The following is a 27077-nucleotide window of genomic DNA, read 5'->3' on the forward strand; positions in this document are numbered from 1 at the left end:
GCTCTTGCGGTCCTTTCGCTTTCTCTCAAAGAAACAGAATCTTGTCAAATGAGGTTTAAGTTCGGCAGTAATATACGACGATTTCATTCTGAACACAACTGCAGAACTTTGTCAAAATAAACAACAAACGTAAACGACCCTGAAGTTATAAATACGCTTCAAAGGTATCAAGTAATCGTAGGATCGATATTTTCACGAGTTTGGATTTCAAGAAAAGTAAAACTACCCTTTTTGGCGGACTTTAACCTCGTTGAACCACCGTCCATTGTAAATGTTGTTGTGGTATTAATTTAGTCTTGGAGTGATTGATGGACTCAATAATTAAATTGTCCAAAAACAATTGACAGATTTTTAATTGGCGTTTGTTATGTTAATTGGGCGTTGTAATTTGTTTGCTTGTACATATTTGCATTTGTGTTGACTGTGTTTATGTGTAAAATTTACCGTAGGTTGAAATTGCGCCTATATTGTCATGTGGACGTCTCTATTAACACCGAGCACACCACGGATGACCAATTGAGCTTTAATGAAGGCAACGATCGAATGCGGACTTCATTCTATTGTCTCTGTGCACGGAGGAAGTGAGAGGAAGAAGTAGCGGGAGCTTTGCCTGACGCGATCCCCGAACAGTCTTCAAACCTGTAGGAAATTAAACTCACGAAAACGAATTTAGAATAACAGGGAAAATAATAAAAGGGTTTATTTGCAACGGAATGACGGGACAAGATAAACGCAACGATGTAAATAAATATCCTAATTCAGGACATCCCCACACCAGACTTAAAAACAAACAAATGGGAATTTAAACGGAAGGAAAGTAAATGTGCCAATCACCAGTCCTTTCCTACTTTGCCAATTGGTGGCCTTCCTCCTGCCTGTTCAATGTGTACTTGCCAATTCGGGTTTGTCAGCGCACGTGCGTCATCTGGGATCCGGTTAGGGTTTTATTATTATTATTTGCTACGTGTGGTGCTTTTAATGGTGGGCTTCCTAACTAGTGTCTGTGTGCATTGCCATACGGGACAAGGGAATGATCACAGAGGGAACAACGTTCAAGAGAATTAACATAATCCCTACAACTAGTCAACATGACCCATTCCTTGTAATGGGAACTGTTGTGGAACTAATTAATTTAGCCTTGATTGATAGACAGAAGACTCAATGATTAATGTCCACAAACTGTTTAAGATAATTGCTGATTTTTAATGAAACATGGAGGACTTTGCGAAGATTAAAAAAGATATACATCAAAGGACTTCAAAAAACCACTTGGTAAGAATCCAACTCCAGAAAAGAAAACACGCACGCATGCACGCACACACACACACACACACACACACACACACACACACACACACACAATAATTTCTAAGCAAAATCCTGAAGCATTTGTGCAGTACAGCCTTTCTTGTACTTGTGAAGGAAAGGAGAATGGGGCTGAGCTGAGGGGAAGAGAGAGAGGAAGGGGGAACGAGATAAGAAAAGTTGCAAGAGATTCAAGCGTGATGGAGGCAAATTGGCTTTTTCCCAAACGTTTCATCTTGGGAGAGGTTTTGGGTTACAGAAAATACAATTAATTCAGTTATTGTGAAGCATCCAGTTATAATACATTTCCCTTTTTGTCTCAGAACATTCCCATTACTTGCATCGAATTAATAGAGCATTAACTCACAGTTGTGTCATTCCATGGATTTCCGAGAGAACGGTATTTCTCCAGCCCAGTTGCTAAGTCACAATCTAATCTTTTTAGTGGGATGTGCTGTGGGTGACCTTGCAGGGAGCTCAACACGAATTAAAAAATAGTTTTACAACAGTTACAACTGCGGGAATCTTTTCCCAAACTTATACATTTGTCGAAATCTGAACACACAGCTTATTTGTTGAATACAAAGATTATATATATATATATATATACGAGCCGAAAGCACCCGGCGTTGCCCGGGTTCTTTTTCAATGAATTTACTACTATAATTCAGCTTTTACTCGTGGCCGTAGAAGATTGACTACTATAATTCAACTCAGCTTTTAATTGCGAAATGGGCCCAGCCTGGCCGAGGCGGCCTCGACCGGCCTTGCCACCTCGCCTTTAACGTTCCCAGGGCCCGTCCTGACATTTTTTGTTCTTTTTGAATGAATTTACTACTATAATTCAGCTTTAACTCACGGCCGTAGAAGATTGACTACTATAATTCAGCTCAGCTTTTAATTGCGAAATGAGCCCAGCCTGGCCGAAGCGGCCTCGCCACCTCGCCTATAACCTTCCCGACATTTTTTGTTTTAGAAGTTTCCTCCTATCTTTCACCATTCAGGAGATTAGCGTGTGCAGACAAACAAACAAACAAACAATCAAACAAAAACTTTTATATATATATATATATAATAGATGGATATAAATGTATTTTTATAAAGAGTACATTTATTTGTTACACAGTATTTAATTGGAAGAAGCTTATTCCTATCAAATCAAACGTGTTGATTTGATTTTGAGAGGGAGTGGAGACGTGCAGCTTGGTTGCCCCGAGCTACCATTTGTACATGGGCCTGCCCTGCGAGAATTGTCATTTGCACTGATTTCACACTTGTCCAAAGCTCTCAGACAAATAAAATGTAATGCACTCAACGCTCGCTGACGAATATATGTATTATGTATTCATGAAGCTTAAGTACGCAATTAATTTTGCTTTCACAGAACGAAGATACACCTTAATCCGACATTCGGGCTAGACAGGTCCCTGACTTACTGTACATCGAAGTGGTTCTTGCCACCCACGATCATCAAAGCACCTGCCTCTGCAGATCTACCTAAATCTATATATCCCCCGACCCCAAAATTCATAATAGTACGTTTAATGTGCAGTGGTAGAAAGTGTGTTCTGCCACTCGTGACCCGGTAAGGGAAGCCAGACCCTGTTCAGGTGGAAACCCTCATTTGTGTTTGATTGTTAGGTCAGAGGTGAGCTGGTCCTGGCTGTTAAGCATAGTTTGCCACAGTTGGTGGTGGTGTTTTGAGCTTTGCCACAAGCCTCCTTCTGCAGAAGGGCAGGGGCTGTGGGTTCAGTGACTTTGGCGAAAGCCCAAGCAAGTGTGCGTAGGGTACGGTTGGTTGTTTGGTTATTTTGTCGGCGTCCTCAACAGTTTGTTTGGTTGTTTTATGACAGTTTTTCTCTGCTGATTTCCAGCAGATTCTGGAATCGGTGTTGAGTGATTTGTTTACATTGGTCAAGTGTATTCGTGGTATTATTCTGTGTGCGTACCTTCAGGTGAAGTGTATCGCGTGACACGTATTTGGGGTTCCATGTAACTTGATTCGTGTTTTCCCTGTATTTCGTATCCGTAAAATTCATTGGGAGGTGCATTTGTAAATGAGTATAGAGTTGTATATTGGATCAGCTGTTCATGAGCTCAAGTGATTGTGTGCGTGTCTTGAATTGTCACAGGAAGAGTGGTTTCAAGAGTGAGTTTGGTGTGTGGCAGGGTGTGTGCTTTGAAAATGGTGTGTAAGAGATACACCTTAATCTGACATTCGGGCTAGACAGGTCCCTGACTTGCTGCACATCGAAGTGGTTCTTACTACCCACGATCATCGGAGCACCTACCTATGCAGATCTACCTAAATCTATATATCCCCCGACCCCAAAATTCATAACACAGCCCGCCCCGCCCCCCGCACCCCCCCCCCCCCAGAACTGTAGGCCCTGCTAGGTTCACTGCAGGCGCTACCATTCCAGTCTTAACACTTACTGTCTCACACTTAATGATCCTATGAAATAAATCAGGAGGGCTGTGGGAAGTGAGCTGAAGCTACCCACCTTTGCTCCTTGACATACTACCCCCTTAAACAATCATGCATTTCAAATATTTACAATCATTTCGAATTCGTCATTCCTGCGCCGGGGAGGAAACAAACAACACAGAAACCTAACTTAACCACAAACTTTAACCTTGTGCAAAAAACTTCAAAAACTCCATAAACATTTATACAACCCCTTCTTGCAGACCGCGTCCCCCGGTGCATGCCACAAGACGCAATGTTACCTGTGGGGTCATTCCAATGCACCCCAAATTTCCGCGGGCCCTGTCCTAGTGTTACACGTGAGTGACTTGGCTGGGTGGATTTTGCCCACATTCACTCAACACAAACCCATAACCACTCATACACATTCCACAAATCATCACAACACAAAATCATTACAGCACATATTTCACCTCCCTGCAGTACCATGGCATAGATGTTATTTTCATGTGTGTTTCTCTCAATTAGACAATGGGGAGGTACATCACAAGTAAGATGGTGGGGGGGAGGGGGGGGCGCTTCAGGCTGTGGTGGCCGCAGTCCCAAACAAGTCGCCCGACTTCCAATTTCTTTGCCCCACCCCTCCCCCCCCCCCCTTTACCTCTTGGCCCGTGACAGCCAAACAGCACTTTTCGCTGTTACCCCGCTGGTGGGGGTCTCCACACACCAGGCTCCTTTGCCTCCTGCTTCCTTGCAGCCTCACGGGTCACCGGGAGTCTCTTACCCCAAGGCGCCCAAACAGACCTCACCACCGACGGGCTTCAATTTCCAGGCACCACTGTCTGCCAGGGGTAATTGCCGCAGAGGGGAGCCGCAGTCATTGCTCCTCTAGAGCTTGATCTGCACCTGTGGACACGTACACCTTCCCCACCCACAAAATCCACAAAAACATTTCCTCCCCCGCTGCGATTCAATTCTCAACACATTGTTCAATGAACAGATGTTACAAAAAGTTTTGGCCATGGCCTGCTTCTGTGAAATCCCATGTTCACATTTTACCATTTCCAAACACAATCTTCACCACTCATTCACAGTTCATTTTCAACCTCACAACCACATGAAAACACATACCTCAACACAAAAACAAACGCCACCCACAAGACACTGTGTGGCACACATTCCATCCCCTCACCGGCCATGCCATCACTCTCACCCGCCCCCTTCTCCAAATCACATGTCCCCAATTTAAATAAACAAGTCCTGAAGCCTGGGACAGTACACATCCAAGCACTTACCTCTACCTTGATGTGCAGGTATTTTCCAGTTGGTCAGGTCCAAAGTGCCATCCACCCGACAAAATCCCAAATTTTCTCCCATCGGACCAATTAAATTTCTCCAAATTTCACTTTTCTCCCAACTGTACTGGCAGGTATGTGGATCCGCCTCCAATGGTGAACTGTACTAAACTACTACATATGGCCACGACAGCTCCGCACCTCCACCATGCAAGGGTCATCGGGACAAGCTGAGCAGCCGAAACGCCAACATGGCCCATGTGTCCATAAGTGTGCGACCCACTATCCATCCCTCGGCCCCCCCTGCAAGGAACACGGCTGCACCAGCCCCAGCTGGCCAATGTGGTGAGCATCTGCTGCCAACAATGCTACCATTTCCCAAACCTCGACCCTGTGGGAGGCGGTCGCAGTGCGTGGCATCCTCATCACGTCACCTGTGCTGCCCTCATCCCCCAGTCCACACAACTGCAGCCCCCAGTGCCCACCTACACTTGACCATGCCAAGGTCCAGCAGACAGCCATGCTCCACCAGGAGACTTCTCCAGAAGACATGGTCCACACACCTCAGACACCCACAGCACCAGGTTGACCCCCATCGCCACAATCCCGCGTCCCAAATATTGGCACAGTCGCCCCCGAGACCAGTTGAAGGCTGTGTCCTTCTACCCTATCAATTTTATCCCAGCCTCCAACACTTTGGTCTGACACACCTGGATCAATAATGGTGCTACTGTTCAGTGTCCACCATTCTTCTTCACAAAATTCACCCTTAAATTTGCATCTAACCTTCAGATTACCCTGTCAAATATTTTTCACAATTCACTAATCTCACCAAAGAAGGATGCTTCTCAATGCACATGCCGGTCGAGCATGGCCCATATGCTCGGCGCGTTACACATTCCAGATTAATCAAACCCATGGCTCTCTCCCCAAGCCGAGAGTCCACAAATCTTAACAGATCATCTGTGGACGATCATTCTCACACCATCATGTTCCACAAATGCTCTCATGGTTGTCCAGTGGGCTATAATCCATCCCTGTCCATGCGGTTCGACACGCGTCCATAGACCAGCACAGCATGGTAGGTCACCACATGCTGGCTGTCCCAGAGTCTCAGGGAGAGGGTGTCAGGCCACATGCCCGGGCAGTCATCACATCGGGCCCATAGTGGCCGTCCGTGGTGCCACCACCAAGGTGCGACCCACAACATCTCCCCCAAGTAGTCCTAATAATACACCATCCCAGGCCTGTGAGGAACCACCTCAGACACATCGAACCGAAGGGACAGGGATGGACATAGCCTGCCGGACAACCATTGGGGCATCTGTGGAACATGATAGTGTGAGAATGATCTTCCACAGATGTTTCGTTATGATTTGTGGACTCTCGGCTTGGGAAGAGAGCCATGGGATTGTTGAATCGGGAGAATGTGAAACAAGCCGAGCATATGGGCCATGCTCGGCTGGCATGTGTATGGTGAAGCACCCTTCTTTGATGAGATTCGTAAAATGTGAAAAATGTTTGGCATGGGTAATTTGAGGGTAGATGCAAATTTAAGGGTGAATCTTGTGAAGAAAAATGGTGGACACTGCACAGTGGCTCCATTATTGATCCAGGTGTGTTTCGACCAAAGTGTTGGAGGCTGTGATAAAAATTGACAGGTTAGCAGGACACAGCTTTCAACTGATTGCAGGTGCGATTGCGCCAATATTTGGGACGCAGGGTTATGGTCCTGTGGTTCGGTAGTCTGGGGGTCAACGTGGTGCTGTGCGTGTCCGAGGTGTTGGGCCATGTCTTCTGGGTGAGTATCCTTGTGGAGCATGGCTGTCGACTGGACCTTGGCAGGGTCAAGTGTGGGTGGGCACTGGGGGCTGCAGTTGTGTGGACTGGGGGATGAGGGTGGCGTAGGTGACGTGATGTGGATGCCACGCACTGCGACCGTCTCCCCCAGGGCCGAGGTTTTGAGTGTGGTATTGTTGTTGGCAGCAGGTGCTCACCACATTGGCCAGCTGAGGCGAGAGCAGCTGTGTTTCTCACGGGAGGGGCCGAAGGATGGATGGTGGGTCGCACCCTTATGGACACTCATGGGCCGTGTTGGCATTTCGGATGCTCAGCTTGTCCCGATGACCCTTGCATGGTGGAGGTGTGGATCTGTCATGGCCACATGTAGTAGTTTAGTACAGTTCACTGTTGGAGGCGGATCCATATACTTGCCAGTACAGTAGGGAGAAAAGTGAAATTTGGTGGAATTTGATGGGCCCAATGGGATAAATTTTGGGATTTTGTTGGGTGGCTGGCACTTTGGACCTGACCAACCTGCAACTACATGCACGTGAGGAAAGTGTTTGGATGCGTACTGTCCCAGGCTTCATGGCTTGCTTATGTAAATTGGGACATGTAATTTGGAGTAGGGGGGGGGGCATGGCCAGTGATGGGGATGGAATGTGTGTCACAAAGAGTCTTGTGGGTGGCGTCTGTTTATGTGGAGGTATCGGTTTTTCGTGTGGTCGTGAGGGTGGAAATTGAATTTGAGTGCCTGTGATTATTGAAATGTGCTATGGAGATGTTATGGTAAAAAGTGAATATGGGATTTAACATGATCGCAGGCCATGGAAGCAACTGTTGGAAACATCATTTTGTTGACATGTTTAATTGGAAATGTGTTGGAGAATTGAATGGCAGCGGGGAGGAAATATGTTTTGTGGAATTTTTGGGTGGGGAAGGTGTGCGTGTCTGCAGGTATGGATCAAGCTCTGAGGAGCGATGACTGCGGCTCCACCATGTGGCAATTACCCCTGACAGCCAGTGGTGACTGGAAATTGGGAGCCCGTCGGTGGTGGGGTCTGTTGTGCGCCTTGGGGTGGAAGACTCCTGGCGACCCATGTAGCTGCGAGGAAGCAGGAGGCAATGGAGCCTGGAGTGTGCAGACCCCCACCGGCGGAGTAACGGCAGAAAGGGCTGTTTGACTGTCACAGGGCCAAGCGGTAAAGGGGGGGGGGGAGGGGGGCAATGAAGTTGTAAGTTGTGACTTGTTTTTGGGACTGCAGGCACCACAGCCTGAAGCACCCCCACCATCTTACTCATGCGGTACCTTCCCGCTGCCTAGTTGAGAGAAACGCACATGTGTATCACATCTATGCCATGGTCCTGCATGGGGGTGAATAAGTGCTTGGTTATGATTTTAGTGTTGTGATGATTTTTGGAATGTGTATGAGTGGTTATGTGTTTGTGTAGAATGAATGGAGGAGAAATCCACCAAGCCATGTCACTCACCTGTGACACCAGGACATGGCCCGCGGAAATTTTTGGTGCATTGGGATAACCCCGCAGGTAACGTTGCATCTTGTGGCATCCACCGGGGGACACGGTCTGCATGATGAGGTTGTACAAATGTTTTAGAATTTTTGAAAGTTTTGCATGTTTGGTTAAGGTTTGTGGTTAAGTTAGTTTTTGCGTGTTGTTGTTTGTTTCCTCCCTCCGCAGGAACGACCCTTTATAAATTATTGTAAATACGTGAAATCTGTGATTGGTTCAGGGGGTTAACATGTTGAGGAGCATCGGTAGGTAGCTTCGGCTCACTTCCCGCAGCCCCCCTGCTTTATTTTATAGGCTAATTAAGTGTGAGACAGTCAGTGTTAAGACTGGAATGGTAGCGCCTGCAGTGAACCGAGCAGGGCCATGGTGGGGGGGGGTGGGGGGGGGGGGAGGGTGGCTATATTATGTCGGTTTGGTGAGGCATATCTACATCCAGGTAGATTTGCATAGGTAGGTGTAAGGTATCTCGACAAACTACGATCAATTGTCGTACACGTTTATTCACTCTGCCGATACAGGCCCAATTCACCTCAGCACCATCCGAGCTGGGGCGTAGGGATACAATGCGGTCACGGTGTAGGGATACAACGGTGAATATTTGCACTTCATATATGACATCCTCCCCTTTAAGTCCAAAATTACCAAGAGCAATACGTGCTAGATTTCAAGAATTGACATTTCAAAAGCAACAGTTCCAAAACATGTGAAAATATGTGTGCAAACGATTATGAGAATAATGAAAATATGTGAAAATAGAACATGTGTCACCGTGAAAATACAACATGTGTCACCGTGAAAAAAACACTTATCTTCAAAGATTCAACCGGTCGGGTGCTTTTCTCTCACGCATTGAGCGTCGCGGTGTACCAGTGGATACAGAGTCCGAGGTGACTCCTTTGGGTCGCAGTGTACCAGTGGATACAGAGTCCGAGGTGATTCCTTTGGGTCGCGGTGTACCAGTGGATACAGAGTCCGAGGTGATTCCTTTGGGTCGCAGTGTACCAGTGGATACAGAGTCCGAGGTGACTCCTTTGGGTCGCGGTGTACCAGTGGATACAGAGTCCGAGGTGATTCCTTTGGGTCGCAGTGTACCAGTGGATACAGAGTCCGAGGTGACTCCTTTGGGTCGCGGTGTACCAGTGGATAGAGAGTCCGAGGTGATTCCTTTGGTCTCCACGAAGGGTGTAGCGTTCGCAGAGGTTTTCGGGGCATCCGAGCCGGCTGGAGCGGCCACGACGATCTCTGGCAGTGGCGGGTCGAACTGTTGTCCTGACTGTGACGATGCTACAGGCTCCATCGACTCACAGTGCCGGTAGGTTATGCGGTCCTGATGTCGACGAATTTCGCGGCCGTCCTGCAGGCGAATCACGCAGGACAGTGGACCTGGCTTCTCGATGATGTCCCCCGCTAGCCACGTTGCACCTGCACCAAAATTTCGGGCAAACACTGGATCTCCAATGTTGATACATCGACTATTGGACGTCTTATCGTGCACCAACTTTTGATTAAGCTGGGTCTGATAAACATTTGATGATATGTCTGGTTTGAGATTGTCAAGTGTCGATCTCAAGTGTCGTTTCATCAATAACTCAGACGGAGCTGCACCGGTTGTTGATTGTGGCGTGATGCGGTATTTGAACAGGAGACGAGACAGCTTTGTTTCCAGGGTTCCCTCCTGAAGTTTCTGCAATCCGGATTTGATGATTCCCACGGATCGTTCGGCCAAGCCATTTGAAGCCTGGTGATGTGGGCGGACAAACTTATGTTTGATGCCGTTCCGACGTGTGAACTCGGCAAACTCGGAACTGGAAAAACACGAACCGTTATCACTCACGATCATCCTGGGCAGACCATGAGTGGTGAAACAGCGTCTGAGTCTTTCGATGACAATGGCTGACGTACCACGCGTCACATAGGCATCAATCCATTTTGTGTGCGCGTCCGTAATTATTAGAATCATGCTGCCGTTAATAGGCCCGGCATAATGAAGATGGAGGCGATGTCACGGTTCGCTGGGCCATTCCCAGGGATGCAGTGGCGCTTTCACAGGTGTAATCCGGGTGCTCTGGCAGGGGTAACAATGTCGAACATGATGTTCGATATCAGCTATGGCCACCACACATAGTTTCTGGCGAGTGACTTCATCTTCACAATCCCGGGTTGACAGTCATGGATTTCATCCATGACCCTGGAATGCAGATTTTTCGGGATCACGACACGACATCCCCAGAGTAGGCAACCATTTTCCATGCTGAGTTCGTTTTTACGTGCTTTAAAAGCCGCAAAATCTGGGTCACCCTCAGGTAGCAAATGCCATCCAAGCTGGACAGACTGGACAGTTCTGGACAGAACGGGGTCTCGTCGAGTATGAGTGCGGATCTGGCCGGAATCGACAGCACAATCTTCCAGATGATCCATCAGTGCGATAATGGATCCTGGTGTAGGCGAATCATCAACGGATTCTGGAAGGGGTAACCGACTCATGGCATCTGCATTTGTGATAGACGAACTGGGCTTATAACATATGGTGTAGTCATAAGCAGCGAGAAACAGGGACCAGCGGATGATCCTGTGCGGTAGTGTGTCAGATGTCGCCTTAGTTGGACCAAACAGACTGATCAGCGGCTTGTGATCAGTGCGAATCGTGAAATTATGTCCAATAAGGTCCTGGCGAAATTTGCTGATGCCGAAAACGATTCCCAAACCTTCCTTGTCAATTTGGGAATAGTTCTTCTCTGCCGGGGACAACGTTCTGGATGCAAATGCAACCGGTCTTTCCGTACCATCAGGCATCACGTGTGATAATACACTCCCCACTCCATACCGACAGGCATCGCATGTCAGCACAAGATCCTTCTCTGGATCAAAATGGACGAGAACATTGGACGATTTGAGCAGATCCTTAGAGGTCTGGAATGCTGATTGTTCAGTTGACCCCCAGCTCCAGGAGACTCCTTTCCTCAAAAGCCGATAAAGGGGGCCCAAAACGTCGGTCACATTTGGGATGTAACGACCATAGAACTGAAGCAAACCGAGGGATGACTTCAATTCGGTCACGTCTCGTGGAGCAGGAGCATCCTTGATAGCTCGGACTTTTTCATCTGTCGGGTGTAGACCCTCGGCATCAATCATATGACCCAGGTACGTGACTGATGGCACCATAAACTTACACTTGGCTCGACGCAGACATAGGCCGGAGTCCGAAATCTTCTTCAGAACTCTATCCAGGTTTTGTAGATGTTCCGCGTCCGTATGACCAGTAACCAGAATATCATCCTGGTAACAAACGACGTTGCGTTCGGCGGCAAACAAACTGTCCATGACACGCTGATAAATTCCAGGTGCAGATTTCACTCCAAAACTGAGTCGGTGGTACCTGTACAACCCACGATGTGTGTTGATGGTAAGATACTGTTTCGAATTCTCGTCCAAGCAGAGCTGTAGATAGGCGGATTTGACATCGAGTTTCGTAAAAGTCTTGCCTCCTGTGAGACGAGCATAGAGGTCTTCGATCCTCAGGATTGGATATTTATCCAATGAAGAACACTTGTTCACGGTCATTTTATAATCTCCACATATGCGGATGGACTGGTCCGATTTTATGACCGGAACGATGGGCGCCGCCCATTCGGCATACTGGATTTGCTCAATGATCCCCAGATTTTCAAGATGATCCAGTTCCTTTTCAATCCGCTCCCGCAGGGCGAAAGAGACTGGGCGAGCTCTGCAAAATATAGGATTGGCATCCCGGTCAACCCTGAGTTGAGCCGTATGTCCTTTCAAGGTTCCAAGCTCATCCTTGAAGACATCCGGGTACGTATCCAGCACATTTTTGAGTGTGTATGCTGCAGTAGGAGAAACGTTGGCTGCCTGGAGTTGATGAATGCTTTTCCACTTCAGTCGAATTATGCTCAACCAGCTCCTGCCGAGTAAGGAAGGGCCCTTTCCAGGAATGACGATCAGGGGTTGGTGAAACTCACGGTTATCGTAGCCCACCGTGACGTCACATGTACCGCAGGGAACAATCTTCTCACCTGTATAGGTGGAGAGTCCATATGTAGTAGGTTTCAGATGGGGTCGGTCAGCATCACTCCACAGGTTTGTGAAAACAGCATGGCTGATGAGCGAGACGGCAGCACCAGTGTCGACCTCCATTTGCAATGGTCGATTGTTGACGACAACAGTGGCAAGAAGAGGGTCCCGCCTATGGTGAGAATCAATATGAAGCAGGTCATACGATTCTGAGTTGTCGGAAACAGAGCTCACCTGGTCAAGCTCAGGTTCCTCCGAACCGATAAGCTGATGAATCTTGTCAGCAGCTTTTCCTTTTCCCGATTTGCGAGTGATGCAAGCTGGAGCAATATGGCCAGTTTTCGAACAGAAATGGCAGGTGGCATCTTTGAACCGACATGTCTCCGGAGGGTGCTTTCCGTTGCACCGAAAACATTTGTTGTGGGTTTGAGTGCACTGGCTTCTGACAAGGAGCCTTGTTCCAACGTTTTGGCTGAACATGATCCAACCGATTCACAGCAGGGCTGGTACCAGACGAGGGAGTGGCACCGATGCTTGTAGCGTTGCGTTCAGCACTTTCCATGGAAATGGCGGTGTCTCTGGCATTTTGGAACGTCAGTCTTCTCTCAGCAAGCAGGCGTCTACGAGTGCGGTCATCGGACATGCCAACCACCAGCAAATCACGGAGCATGTCATCAATCGTGTCCCCAAACTCACACAGATGTGACAGTTTTTTGAGGTGTGCAATGAAGTCTGCGATCGACTGACCTTGCTGCTGTCTGCACATGTAAAAATTAAACCGACACAGGATGACTGAAGGAGATGGATTACAATGTTCCTTCAAAGCGGCCTTGAGCTCTGCATACGTGAGCTCCTGGATTGTCCGAGGCCGAATCAGGTTTTTAACAAGTGTGAACGTCTCACCTCCGCAAACGGACAGGAAGACGACCTTCATCCGGGCTTCGGTCGCGATGCCGTTCGCCTCGAAGTAAAAGGACAACTGCTCAGAATATGTGTCAAAATCCCTCTCATGAGGGTCGAATTCATCGATATGGCCGAAAGAAGTCATGGTCTAGATGTTTATCCTCGTCGCCATGTCAGGTATCTCGACAAATTACGATCAATTGTCGTACACGTTTATTCACTCTGCCGATACAGGCCCGATTCACCTCAGCGCCATCCGAGCTGGGGCATAGGGATACAATGCGGTCACGGTGTAGGGATACAACAGTGAATATTTGCACTTCATACATGACAGTAGGTGCTTCGTATGTCGTGATAGTGTTCCGTGGTCCTCCCGGTGACTACCTGGTCTCGGTGACCCCCGGACCGTGAGAGGAACTCCGCCAGAAAGATCTATGATTTATACGCTTTCGTCACGCAATCAATATGAATTTCAGTCAATAAGAAACCCCACACCAAGGATTCGGAGTAATCAATAATATATTCCCCGAGCAATCAACAACCATCAACAATCCACAATCAATATTACGAAGATGGCCATCTTACATATGTGTCCCCCCCTGTCCCCACTCACGACCACTTGGGTCACTGCCCCTCACAATGTCTCTCTTCTCTGCACACGGGCAGTTGAACGAACCCCGGGCGGACGTGCTCCAAACGTGCACGTCTCGTACCGGGGACAGCTGCTGCAGCGCACACCTCCTTGCCAAGCAACGGGGCAAAACCAAGCGCGGCTTGCAACGTGCGCGAGGCCCAAGGTGCGACCCATACGCGTCCTTGTAGACGGTGAGGCGAACTGTGCCGGACACTGGGTTCCGTGCACGAACCCACGGCGACTTGATGTGTAAATGGGTAATTACCCCGCCCAGGTAACTCCTCTCACCAGACGGGCTTTCAAACGCAGCGTTCCCCGCTGCTCAATATCGATACCGCTCTTCTCGGTGCTGGGCGAGGAAGAAGAAGAGAATCGCCGCTTCTCCCGGACCTCGTGTCTTTCTTCTTCCGTTTCCAGTCTCCTTTTCCCCAGAAGGGCTCCTGACCCTTTAATCACAACAACCTTTAATCGACTACACATTAATAAGCAAAGACCTGAATAGTAATTCACATAAATCCGTAACACTCCCCCCCTTCAAGAAAGAAAGTTTGACCCCAGCGAAAACTTTCTTTGCCGACCAACTTGGATAAACAAACCAGATAACTCACACCCCCAAATCATCAGTTCCCCCTGGGCACAATTATCACTTAAAAATAAAGCAACAAAATTTCACCAAAACCCCTAGATTAATTCACTCTGGACCAAGCGTCAACCACTTCTAGTTTCTCTTGAATGATGGTTAAGAGGTGGTGACCAAAGCCCCCAAATTTAAACCTCTCGATAGCACTTTTTCGGGAGGCCCAGCTGAGTATTCCCTACATGGACGCCTTAAGGAATGTGGAGTTCACGGTTAGTCCGGGGAGGAAAGTTCATTACATGGACGCCTTTAAGAACGTGGAGTTCACGGTTAGTCCGTGCAGGAAAGTTCACTACCTGGATGCCTTTAAGAACGTGGCGTTCACGGTTAGTCCGTGTAGGAGCCCCGGCTCGGCGGCTCCCCCGTATCTATTGCTTCAACTTCTCCAGACTCCTAACAGTTACGGTGGGACCCCTTGTCCCAGCCGTTACTTGACTGGCGGTCTCCTTCTCGGCCAGTGCTCTGACATTCATTCTTTCGGGAGGTGCCGTAACTCTGGGAGCCTCCATAGTTTTATTGGCTGCTGCCAACCCCAAAACTACCGCCAAGTTGTCCTCTTCTGTAGACCTCTCGACGCCGACGAAATGCCTTCCCTACTGTTATGGTCCGTCCCTCCAAAGCCTTACCATTCCAATTCTTCTCTGCCTCTCTGGCGTCTCTTGGGCTTGCAAACGTGACAAAGCCGAACCCTCTTGACTGTTGCGTTTCCCTGTCTTTTACCACCCGCACTTCCACCAGCGGCCCATATCTGTTGAAGACAGAGGCCAGAACTTCTTCCTCTGTGTTGAAGTTCAGTCCCCCTACAAATAACTTGGAACTTTTGTCGCCATCCCGAGCTGGGGTGGTGTTATTTCCCCTGCGGGGCTCTTTATCCACCCTCGGGTTACCATAAATTTGCCCCCCGGCCAAATCATTCCCGATAATCACAGATACTCCCTCTTCAGGAAGCGTGGCTTGTAAACCGACGGTGACCGGTCCTGACACCAAATCGGATTCCAAATGGATGACATGAAGTGGGGCACTAACACAGCCACCGATCCCTTGTAACCGAACACTATCACCAGTTGCGGTACTCTTTGACAATGGCAAAATGCCTTCAAGCATTAAGGATTGATGGGCTCCTGTGTCCCTCAAAACCCTAACCGGTCTTGGGTTAGTCAAGTCTCCCTTGAGTGAGACCAACCCCTCATAAATAAATGGTTGGTAACTCTTCTGTGGGCGATTTCTTACGCTTGCCATCGCATTCGGAGTGGTAATAGTCGGACTCCGCTCTGGGTTTTCCCTTTTCATGAGGTAACAACTGGACATCAAGTGTCCAGGTTTCTTGCAAAAAGCGCAAGTAGGCCCGGAGGAAAAACTCGTGGTCTGCCTCGGGCCCCCCGAAAAATACGTTTGTCTTGGGCCCGTAGCCCCCTGATTTCAAACAGTTCGGGTATCAGCGTTGTCCCCATAATCATCTCGAGGCCGCCACCATGTATTGTCGTTCTCCGCACCTGCTTTTCCACACCTCCCCTGCGGAGATCTAGGCGAGGAGTTAGGTTCGTGGACCCCTATCCGGTGTGTTAAGGCATAATCATCTGCCATGGTGGCTGCGTCCCACAACTTCGGTACTTTCTTTTCCTGCAGGTACACTTTGATGTCCTCGTGGACACACTGTTGAAATTCCTCCACCAGCATCAGGTCACGCAATGCTTCGAAGTCGTTCCCGACTCCTTTTGACTCACACCACCGATCAAACATGTGTTCTTTCACTCTAGCAAACTCCACATGGGTCTCACTCTCCCTCTTCCTGGCATTCCTGAATTTTTGCCGGTAAGCTTCCGAAACCAACTCATAGGCTTTGAGGATATGCTTCTTCAATACCTCATAATCTGCACATTGGTCCATTGGTAACGCCGAATAAATCTCTTGAGCTTTGCCCACCAGCACACTTTGCACTAGTATGGTCCAGGCCTCCTCCGGCCAGTTTAACTGTCGAGGCACTTTCTCAAAGTGTGGAAAAAATTGAGTGACTTCCTTCTCACTGAAGGGTGGAACCAGCCTCACATGTCTGCCCACCTCCCAGGTGTTCTGGCTAGGTGTCGACCCCGTCAGCAAGGGTGGTACCTCTCCCCGTTCTCTCTTTACCTCCAGCTCCTTGAATTTAATCTCTTGCTGAAGCGCCAGAGCACGTTCCTTCAACTCCCTTTCGGCTTTTCTCTCCTCTGCTTCGAGTTCCCTGGCAGCTCTCCTCTCCTCTGCTTTTCTCCCTTCTAACCTTTCCTGGAGTTCTCGTTCCACTCTCCTTTCCTCTGCTTGTTTCTCTTCTCTCCTCTCTTCTGCTTTCCTTTCTTCTTCTGCTCTTTCCTTTTCTGCTTTCCTTTCTTCTTCTGCTAACCTTTCCTGGAGTTCTCGTTCCACTCTCCTTTCCTCTGCTTGTTTCTCTTCTCTCCTCTTTTCTGCTTTCCTTTCTTCTTCTGCTCTTTCCTTTTCTGCTTTCCTTTCTTCTTCTTTTAACCTTTCCTGGAGTTCTCGTTCCACTCTCCTTTCCTCTGCTTGTTTCTCTTCTCTCCTCTCTTCTGCTTTCCTTTCTTCTTCTGCTCTTTCCTTTTCTGCTTTCCTTTCTTCTTCTTTTAACCTTTCCTGGAGTTCTCGTTCCACTCTCCTTTCCTCTGCTTGTTTCTCTTCTCTCCTCTCTTTTGCTTTCCTTTCCTCTTCTTTGATCCGTTCCTGGCTCCGTAATTGCAACTCCAGTTTCCGGAGCTCAACGTCTTCTGGTTCTTCGGGTAGCCACTGCCAGGCTAACTCGTCCCATGTTCCTAATCCCACCATAGACTGTATCACCGTGGTCTGCAACTCTGCCTTCCTCAAATTAGTTCGGACCTCCAAGTTAAAATGTTTGGCCAATTTCAAGAGGTCCGCTTTTAGTAACGCTCGGAACTCTGCCTCACTAGGTGTTACCGCAAAGTTCTGTGCAACAAACGCCATGGTGACTATCGTTAACACCTGTTAACCTTCACCCAAGACTTTACCAACAAAGAAAAGCAACAGTCTTACTATTATTGCTATTGTTTTTTTTTTGTTTTTTTTTGTTGTTGTTGTTGTTGTTTTGTCGACAGAGCAAAACAATTTTGGGAACGTTGGAAAAGTTCCCACTCTTGGGAATTCTTTCCCGGACTAAAATTTAGAAAATTTTATAGATCCCGGACGTAGACCCAATTGCGAATCCGCAAATTGTAATTTGGACGAGCCCCCAATTCTCTTACGTGGTCCTCCCGGTGACTACCTGGTCTCGGTGACCCCCGGACCGTGAGAGGAACTCCGCCAGAAAGATCTATAATTTATACGCTTTCGTAACGCAATCAATATGAATTTCAGTCAATAAGAAACCCCACACCAAGGATCCGGAGTAATCAATAATATATTCCCCGAGCAATCAACAACCATCAACAATCCACAATCAATATTACGAAGATGGCCATCTTACATATGTGTCCCCCCCTGTCCCCACTCACGACCACTTGGGTCACTGCCCCTCACAATGTCTCTCTTCTCCGCACACGGGCGGTTGAACGAACCCCGGGCGGACGTGCTCCAAACGTGCATGTCTCGTACCGGGGACAGCTGCTGCAGTGCACACCTCGTTGCCAAGCAACGGGGCAAAACCAAGCGCGGCTTGCAACGCGCGCGAGGCCCAAGGTGCGACCCGTACGCGTCCTTGTAGACGGTGAGGTGAACTGTGCCGGACGCTGGGTTCCATGCACGAACCCATGGCGACTTGACATGTAAATGGGTAATTACCCCGCCCAGGTAACTCCTCTCGCCAGACGGGCTTTCAAACGCAGCGTTCCCCACTGCTCAATATCGATACCGCTCTTCTCGGCGCTGGGCGAGGAAGAAGAAGAGAATCGCCGCTTCTCCCGGACCTCGTGTCTTTCTTCTTCCGTTTCCGGTCTCCTTTTCCCCAGAAGGGCTCCTGACCCTTTAATCACAACAACCTTTAATCGACGACACATTAATAAGCAAAGACCTGAATAGTAATTCACATAAATCCGTAACAATAGGGAATCCTCACCTGTAATAAGTTTGTTTAGGTGGTTTTCAGATTAAGTGTATATCTGTGATCATACAAGGATGATCGTATGTTAAATAGTTGTAGGGATTAGGCTAATTCCTCCCCCCGGCCAGTCACGAACCTTCCTGGGCGTGGTTTCTGGCCTGCCCGTGCGATGTCTGTCTTCATGCCGGTGTTGTCAGCTCAAGTGTGTGCTCGCTTGTCGTCTGTTCTTCTGTCAGTTCCTTTGTTATTGTGGCGGAGGGGGGGAACTTAATTAGTGTGGTGCGCTATTGGGCCTAACTAATGTATATGAGTGCATTGCCATACGGGACACCGGATATGATCACAGGTCTGACACACACAGGAGAACTAGCATAATCCCGACTCGACGTATCACACGATCATCCTTGTATGATCACAGATATGGACTTAATTCTGACAAACCGCCAAAACAAAATTACAGGTGAGGATTCCTATCACGATGGCAGGCGCATAATACCAACGCAGATCAACCTGGAGCTCTATATGCCCTACCCAAAATTCATAACAACATTATGTTGGTTGGGTGGGCATATATAGATTTAGGTAGATCTGCATAGGTAGGTGCTTCATCTGTCGTGACAGGGAAACCTCACCTGTAATTTCTGTTAAGGCAGTTTGTTCGGATTAAGCTGTATCTTCATCCCCATGACGACGAATGGGGCATGATAAATAGTTGTCGGGATTTTGCTAACTCCATTGTATGTGAAACCCCTGTGATTATCCCGGTGTCCCTTATGGCAATACATCACATACAGCAGATAGCTCCATTAGTGCAAACACGAATTAAATTCCCCTGCCGCCACAATAACTTTGGAAGAACAGACCGGAAGCGGCCGCGTACAACGGCGCCATGGCAAGCAGACATTAAACAGGCCGAGAGCCACGCTTTGGAGAACTCGTGATTGACAGGGGGGTGAAGTGAGTGGAAGCAGGTCGCTTATTGGAGGGTAGGGAAGATGAAGGATGTGCCACACTGATTGGCCACTGACAATGACGTGTCACACGATGACGTGACACCAAAGGGCGAGACGCTCGGCCAATCATTGAGGAGGGTGGGAAAGAGCCACACCAAGCAGGTCGCTGATTGGAGGAGATGCGCTGGTGATGTGAGCAGGTGCGAAACACGGAGGTATATAATATGGAGAGCCAATTGGCCACCTCGCAGCATTAGCCGCCGTGAAGCCACCGGAAATAGTCTGGCGGCCATATTGGGAAGCCGATTGTTTTGTAAACAAAGCCTGTCAAAGCAAAGGCGTGGCGCACTGATGATGCAGCTGGAGCGAATTTTAGGACCGCCGACTATTTAATTAATATAGAATACTAATATTTGAACTGATATTCGGGCTCAGAATCCCGTTCTTTAAGGAAATGGTGTTCATTAAGTTTGAAGTTGATCCTAGACGCATTTTTCCTGGGGAATCCAATGGTTTAGAGCTTGTTTGAAAAAAAAGTGCCCAAAATTACCGCTCGGTGTTCTTTATCGTCCTTCTCATGACCCAATCACCCACTAGTAGGAATAAGAATCCTGACATGTTACACCCCTGTTTAACTCCTGTCTTCACCTTGAACCATTCTGTTGTTTCACCTTGGTCGATGACCGCACATTGAAAGTCTTGGTAAAGGGCTTTTACAAGGTTCACTAATTTTCCAGGTATGCTGTATTTCTTCATTATGACCCAGACTTTCTCTGGGCAAGGAGTCGAAAGCTTTCTAGAAATCTATAAAATTGAGGTACATCGTCGTCGTTTGCCATTCTTTGGCTTGTTCTATAATATTCCTCAATATAAAGATCTGATTTGTTGTCATGTTATATGATGTTACTTAATTCAGTCATTATATTGTAACTAAGATGTGTATGTTTCTATTACCGAGATGTTAGAAACCAGTCACATAAATGACATGAAACGCTGTCATGTAGTTAACCCACACAATTCTTGGGTTTCGGAAGTTTTTGCTATTCATAACATACAAGACTTACATGTTGCAATGGAACGTTCAGCAGGACATGGTAATTGTTACATGAATAATGGAGCGGAGATATAGACATCTCATGCAACACATCTTTTACAGTTTAAATATTTACATGAAGTGTTGGTGAACTCGCCATATCAGACAAAGGGCAACCCACTTGCAGACTTGATGTCATGTCGCATCAAGAGGCGCTTATATGCGGCAACAAACTGCCGGGCCGTTGGGTTATTCCCACTTCCACATGCAATGCGGACCGCTCCAAAGAAAAGTTCAATGTGGTCTTGGCTCATTTTGTACGTGAGCAGGTATCGCAGGGGAGATGAGGCAGGTTTGACATATGTGAAATACAAAATTGTGACACTCTCTATGCAGATCATGAAACCAATGAAGGGGGTTTTCAAACGCGTATTGGTCATAACTTGACCATTCATGTTTTTGATGTTGGACAAGTAACTGTAGGCAGTATCCAGGAATGGCAGGAAAAGTCCTTCTCGTGATGTCATGAGTGGTGCCTTGTAGTTTCGTGCCAATGGATTGCGAGAATTTAGAATGTCAAACAGTTTGTCCAATGTTTCAATGTATTGGCAGGTAGCCTCACTGCCCTGAAATTCTGATAGTTGCAAAGTGTCCCTGCAAAACCGAATTGCATCTGCCACACTAGTGCTCAATGTCTGAGTGGCTGTGTCCACCTTCATGACATTGCTCTTCCACTCGATGTGTTTCCGGGAGAGCTTATTTCCCAGACGCAAGCCTTCCCTCTTCTGCAGATCAAAGAGTGCCTGGATGTATTTCCACGCGATGACTTTTTTGTTGCCATCCTCCATCATTTTCATGGATCCAAGACAGTTTCTTGCAAGTTTAAGCATGTGACATGCATCGAGTACTTCGAGTACTTCGGCTTCAGTCGGACGGTTTGACCAGTCCTGTCGAAGTCACTCTCATTGAAGTGATCACTGCACAGAACTGTGGTGCCTGGGGTGGGGTAGAAGGACTCCCTTCTCAGGGCAGATGTCCATCGAGAGCACAAGTCCTTATCCTTTGGAAACCTTGAAACAAAATACATTGTGGTCACAAAATGTGGTTGCGGGTCAAAACCTCAGAGGGCAGTCAAAACATCCGAGTCAAAACGACTCCATATCAAAATAATATTTTGAGTTTCATATGTATAGTTAAATACAACTTCATCTGCTAATGTTTGCCATGTGTCGGACTTTCGTACCTTCCACAAGTAACCCCCATTTGCTCTTTCTGCTCACGAGTGACACAGGAGGGCATGGAAACCCTGACAGTAGTAGACTGGACAATTAAGTTAAGCTCATCACAAATTAAATCACTTGACAATGATCACGAGCTGACGAGTCAATCTCGATACTTCAATCTGAATCAATGAATGAGTCAATCAGACATCAGTCTGACATACTCACATAGCCCTAGTGAATACACAATACAGTTATATTTGAGATCTGTGTCGTATTGCACACCCTGCGCGTGGTCTAACATCATCAAATTCAAACACAGTGTTCAAACTTCATTGAAACTTCATTGAAACTTAATTACCTAGCCCCACCACCGTGACCACGCCAAAAACTGAAAAAGCAGAACACCCGCGATCGCGGTTTGTCACTTACTTGTGAAATGTGCATGTGGAGGCCTTCCCTGAGGTATTTGTGCAGTCAAATGCAACACACTGTGGCATTTTGAAACAGCGCGTTCACAAATAAGACTCCTTACAGTCGGTAAGCATCCAAAATGAATCAGAAATTGTGAGATCAGCTGATTGTGAGATCAAACACGGACGCAGACACAATCGGCTTCCCAATATGGCCACCAAGCAACTTCCGCTAGCTTCAGCCGACAGCCGTCATTGGCTCTCCAGGTTTATTACATACCTCCGTGGTGCGAAAGGGCACAAGAAAACAACACACTGGTTGGCAGAGGGAGAGAGCTGACGTCGGTCGACGAGCAACAAAACAACTGGCATGCCGAGATTGCTCTCTTCTCGCGATGGCTTTTTTCCTGCCTGGACATCCCTTCTGCCCTTGCCTTTCTCTCCGTTTGGACCTTTTCCTTTGCGAACTGTGAATTGCGAATTGCCTGCGTTACGACGGACGTTGGGGAAACGTTGGAGCGCCGTCGATTATCCTCCCTGGCGATCACGTGCAAGCGAGGCTTGCCGCTGAGCGGGCGAGACCACATGAGCAAGGTGCTCAGTGAGGCCTGACGGAGCGCGAACACCGGAGCCTGGACAATTCCTGACGGACGCGCCATCCAGAGACAGATAAGACGCACCACACAACGTTTTATTTTAATCTCCATTCCCTTGTATTGTATTTGAAGTGTAGTGTGGGAGCGCTCCGTTAGAGGGGTTTAGTTTTTATCGTCGCGTTCATTGTTCTCGGGTTCCATAATAAATATTCCTTTTTTTTGTACATTTTTCATCCGTGTCGTGTTGAGTTAATTTCCACAGGATTAAGACATCGTCGGGGCCGTGAAGGTAAGCGGCATTCTCCCCCAAACCCTCCTGCTCGTGTATCGTCCGCCATTATGCATTAATTGGAACCGCCTCATTAAGCTCGATTGCCATCCGTGGACGCTCTGTGTTAACTGAGAGCCGTCCACAGGAGAGTATTTATAACTTCGGGGCCGTTTGCGTTTGTTGTTTATTTTGACAAAGTTCTGCAGTTGTGTTCAGCATGAAATCCGCCTAACTTAAACGTCATTTGACAAGATTCTGTTAAATTGAGAGAAAGCGAAGGGGCCGGAAGAGCGAGTGCAGTTGGACATTGTCAAAGCTAAAGGGCTACATGCGCACGCGCAGCAAGAGGTGAAAAGGCAAAGTGAACACGTGCGGACGTGGTAGAAATCATCAAGGAAGCACACTTTCTCGAGAAAATATGGAAGTGCATGAGGCAAAGTGCAAAGGTTAAATAAGAGAGTCGCATCAAGCGATCCACCAATATGAAGCCTCAGTACCAGCACAATCCATACAGACACGCGAACGTTCGTCGTTTTGCTCAATTGGGGTTTTAGAATCAAACTGTGGTCATGTCTGGACGTGGCAAAGGTGGAAAGGGCCTTGGCAAAGGAGGTGCAAAACGTCAGCGGAAGGTACTGCGTGATAACATCCAGGGAATCACAAAGCCTGCTATTCGTCGCCTTGCTCGTCGTGGTGGGGTAAAGCGCATCTGGGGTTTCATCTACGAGGAAACCCGTGGAGTTCTCAAGGTGTTCCTGGAAAATGTTATCCGCGATGCCGTTATCTACACGGAGCACGCCAAGCGCAAGACCGTTACTGCCATGGATGTGGTGTACGCTTTGAAGCGCCAGGGCCGTACCCTCTACGGTTTCGGTGGTTAAACATTTTGGTGGTGGTGTTCATCAACAGCTACAACAACAAAACGGCTCTTTTTTGAGCCACCAACTCGTTCATGAAGGAGCTTCAGGGGACTTGAACTTAGTATCATGTATTCTGTGGCACCAGAAATGCAATGGAGACAGCTCTGTTTATTACTTTGATTTTCACGAGGTGAAACGGGCAGATATTGAAGTCTGAAAGATTATTAGAGGCTTAAAAGCCAATGATCCCGAGCACTTTGTTGCAGTAATGTATCGTGCAATTAGAGGCCACGCTCTCAACTGAAAGTTGTTTTAGGAGAACAGTTACATGGCTCTCCGAAAGAGCTGTTTCGGTCAAAGAGCAACTGAGAAATGGAATAATAGATTTTCTGAGTTCGTGGTAACTGCCCCATCAGTTCAGATATACTAGAATAGAAGACCCGTCTCTTCGCTGATGGCAATACCAATCTCTGCTGCGATGGCTAATGTATGAGGAAATAAATAAAAAAGGACTACTGGGAGATCCTGCTCTCTGTGCTCCGTGTTGGCATTTGCAGTTTTGACACACGTGTCCATGTACCCATAAAAAATGTATTTCTTTTTTTGGATCACAAACACCCAGGAGTTACGCGAATCCACCGTAGTTGGATTTATTGAAATCTGTTAATCCGTCTCAAGTTATAACACAACAAAGACAGACACGGCTCCTTTTATAATATCGATCGGAGCAGGTTTAACAAACGTTGGTCCTCATCAAATTTGATCCGGACTACCCAACAAACATACCCACCTCACTCTAAATTATGTTCCAAGTTGTTATGACAAATACCAACCCTATCCACGGAATAATAGGAAGTTTTAACAGGACTACTCTTTACTTCAGTATAATGCTAATGATTACCTGACCTGCACTTTAATATGAACCACATTTCTCGTTACAGATAAAGTGGTTCTTTCACCAAGGAAGGAAACGAATAGCAAAAGTTGCACTCCATTAAAGAAACATTGAGTGGCTCTGAAAAGAGCCGTTTTGGGATGAACTCGAGAAACGAGTCAAAGCTCACTTGGAGCTGGTGTACTTGGTCACGGCCTTTGTACCTTCGGACACGGCGTGCTTGGCCAACTCCCCGGGAAGGAGCAGACGCACTGCCGTCTGGATCTCCCGCGATGTGATGGTGGAGCGCTTGTTGTAATGCGCCAGACGAGATGCTTCGGATGCGATGCGCTCAAAGATGTCGTTAACGAAGGAATTCATGATGCTCATCGCTTTGGAAGAAACACCCGTATCGGGGTGAACTTGTTTCAGCACCTTGTAGATGTAAATGGCGTAGCTTTCCTTTCTGCGATGACGCCGTTTACCGGGGCCCTTCCGAGTCGCTTTCGAAACGGCTTTCTTTGAACCCTTCTTTGCTGCCTCTTGCTTGGGAGGATCCGGAGCCATGACAAGTGGAGAAACCAAAAACGAGAGCGAAGCAACCAAATATTAATCAACGGAGAAAGACAGAATAAGTGGACGAGGGTGAACGATTCCCTCTTATAAAGGGTTCATATGCAAATATGTGGATCACAAAGCGTTTCTGGGTGGAGTACACAACCTAATGCTCAGTCATTGGTTAGATAAAAAGTGGGCGTGTGTCTTTCTTGATCCGAGTTTCCCTTCAAAAGAACCAAATTCGTCACCTTTGCATGAAATTCAGTAAAGTTATTTGGATTTCTCTTTTTGTGGACAAATCATGGCGTTCTGTCACTTCCAAACCAAATACAGAACATGGGATGATAATGAACTTTGCACTTGATGCACAATAATCTGGAAAACAACAATGCGTGAGAGTGGGGTCATCGCAGGTGTCTCCGCGTTGGCTTTTTCCAGCCTTAAACAGTTCAAGGTGCGCAAGGAATTTAGACCCAGCAGGTATCCATTCGGCCCGTCATTCTTGCACCTCATCAACACCAGACCAATTTATATCAAAAAGGAGAAAAAAAATTTATACCAGTTGTTTCTTTCCGGGGGTGGGGGAGGGGGAATATTTTCTTTGCGGGGTTGGGGGAGGGGGGAGATTTTCTTTGCGGGGTTGGGGGAGGGGATGGACTTATTCTTTCCGAAGACTGCTCTTTTGTGAGAAACACCACATCGACCATACACCACCTCTTGACGAGCGAGACCTCCTCCCTCCCCCCCTTCTCCGACAGCCAACAATCCGCAATGGTGTTGGCAATGACCCATCCTTGCTCAAGCGACCAAGAAGTTCTGCAAATATCCCTAAACGTCTCGATCTACATTATTTCCGGGTACTTATCTCATTCCAATTTAGACTAATGTAGTTTCTGCTGCCACGACCTTTCCGGAGCGACCATTCCACACATTAACAACTCAGTGGAAGATCCTTGCCTTATTACCGTTTGATCTCTCCTCTTCTTTGCTCTCAAGTTCTGCACATTTCCATTCTGACAGCTAAATGCACAAAAAGGGATTTGTAGGTTTCGAGTTTTGTAGACGGTGGATGACGCTATGCTCGTGTCCTCAAACGGACCGACGAGGGAGGTCAAAATGTCGCCTGCAACGCCATCAGATCGGAGCTCTGGAAACCAAATAATTTAATCTTCTGCTTGTGTTCGGCGATGGAATTACCATTCTGCGGGGTTTGCGCAATTGCACGTTCGTCTTTCAAACAAGCTTTTGTTACGTCCATTTTCTGTTTCTCGATTCATTGACAAATGTGCGGTTCCTGCAATATCGCAATAATGTTTTATTTACAAATAACGTACAACGACTGTGATATAATAAAAATGTAGTTCCGTCCCACCTCGACAAACTACCCAATTTTGAAATCGATTCGTGAGTGAATTTTTTATATTACGGTACACACACAGAAATATTCGGCAAGGATTTGCTTTTTGCTTCTTCCCGTTAACGGAAGCGCTGAACAGGCCCAAAGGAGCTCAGGATAGATATTGGTGGGAGAAACGAGCAAGGGAAGGCGGACGGAGCTTTCCCTCGCGGAGCGGATCACATCGGGCTCAGATTTTAGCCAATGGAGAGGGGAGAATGAAGTTTCGACCAATGGATGGAGCGTGAGGTGGGGCTTAATTCTTCCGCGAATGGGAATGGTTTTGAGGCAGCCAATAGTAAACGAGGAAATGTG

The 27077-nt window shown here is 47.5% G+C and overlaps 2 protein-coding genes across 2 annotated transcripts; one reads left to right on the forward strand and one right to left on the reverse strand.

The window, feature by feature from the left end:
• Positions 1 to 1288: 1288 nt before the first annotated feature.
• On the reverse strand, positions 1289 to 25772 carry LOC137424824 (histone H2B 1/2-like). Its single transcript, XM_068112683.2, has 2 exons — positions 25033 to 25772; positions 1289 to 1540 (listed from the first exon to the last, which is right to left on the reverse strand). The coding sequence occupies exons 1-2, from the start codon at positions 25373 to 25375 to the stop codon at positions 1497 to 1499; spliced, it is 387 nt and encodes a 128-aa protein (XP_067968784.1). The 5' UTR covers positions 25376 to 25772; the 3' UTR covers positions 1289 to 1496.
• Positions 23540 to 23955, forward strand: LOC137424826 (histone H4-like). The gene has a single exon (XM_068112685.2). The coding sequence runs from the start codon at positions 23644 to 23646 to the stop codon at positions 23953 to 23955; it is 312 nt and encodes a 103-aa protein (XP_067968786.1). The 5' UTR covers positions 23540 to 23643.
• Positions 25773 to 27077: the final 1305 nt, after the last annotated feature.

Source organism: Myxine glutinosa, chromosome 4 (assembly GCF_964187855.1).
Source record: "Myxine glutinosa chromosome 4, kmMyxGlut1.1, whole genome shotgun sequence".
NCBI classification, from domain to species: Eukaryota; Metazoa; Chordata; class Myxini; order Myxiniformes; family Myxinidae; genus Myxine; species Myxine glutinosa.

What these genes read in the sequence shown, in the direction of transcription:
- LOC137424826 (XM_068112685.2), top strand. Translation starts at nt 23,644, where the DNA reads ATGTCTGGACGTGGCAAAGGTGGAAAGGGCCTTGGCAAAGGAGGTGCA.
- LOC137424824 (XM_068112683.2), bottom strand. Translation starts at nt 25,375, where the DNA reads ATGGCTCCGGATCCTCCCAAGCAAGAGGCAGCAAAGAAGGGTTCAAAG. An exon ending in CAAGCACGCCGTGTCCGAAG is followed by an intron (nt 1,541 to 25,032) that starts GTACAAAGGCCG and finishes ACCTCTCCCAAG; the next exon opens with ATGAAACGTTTGGGAAAAAG.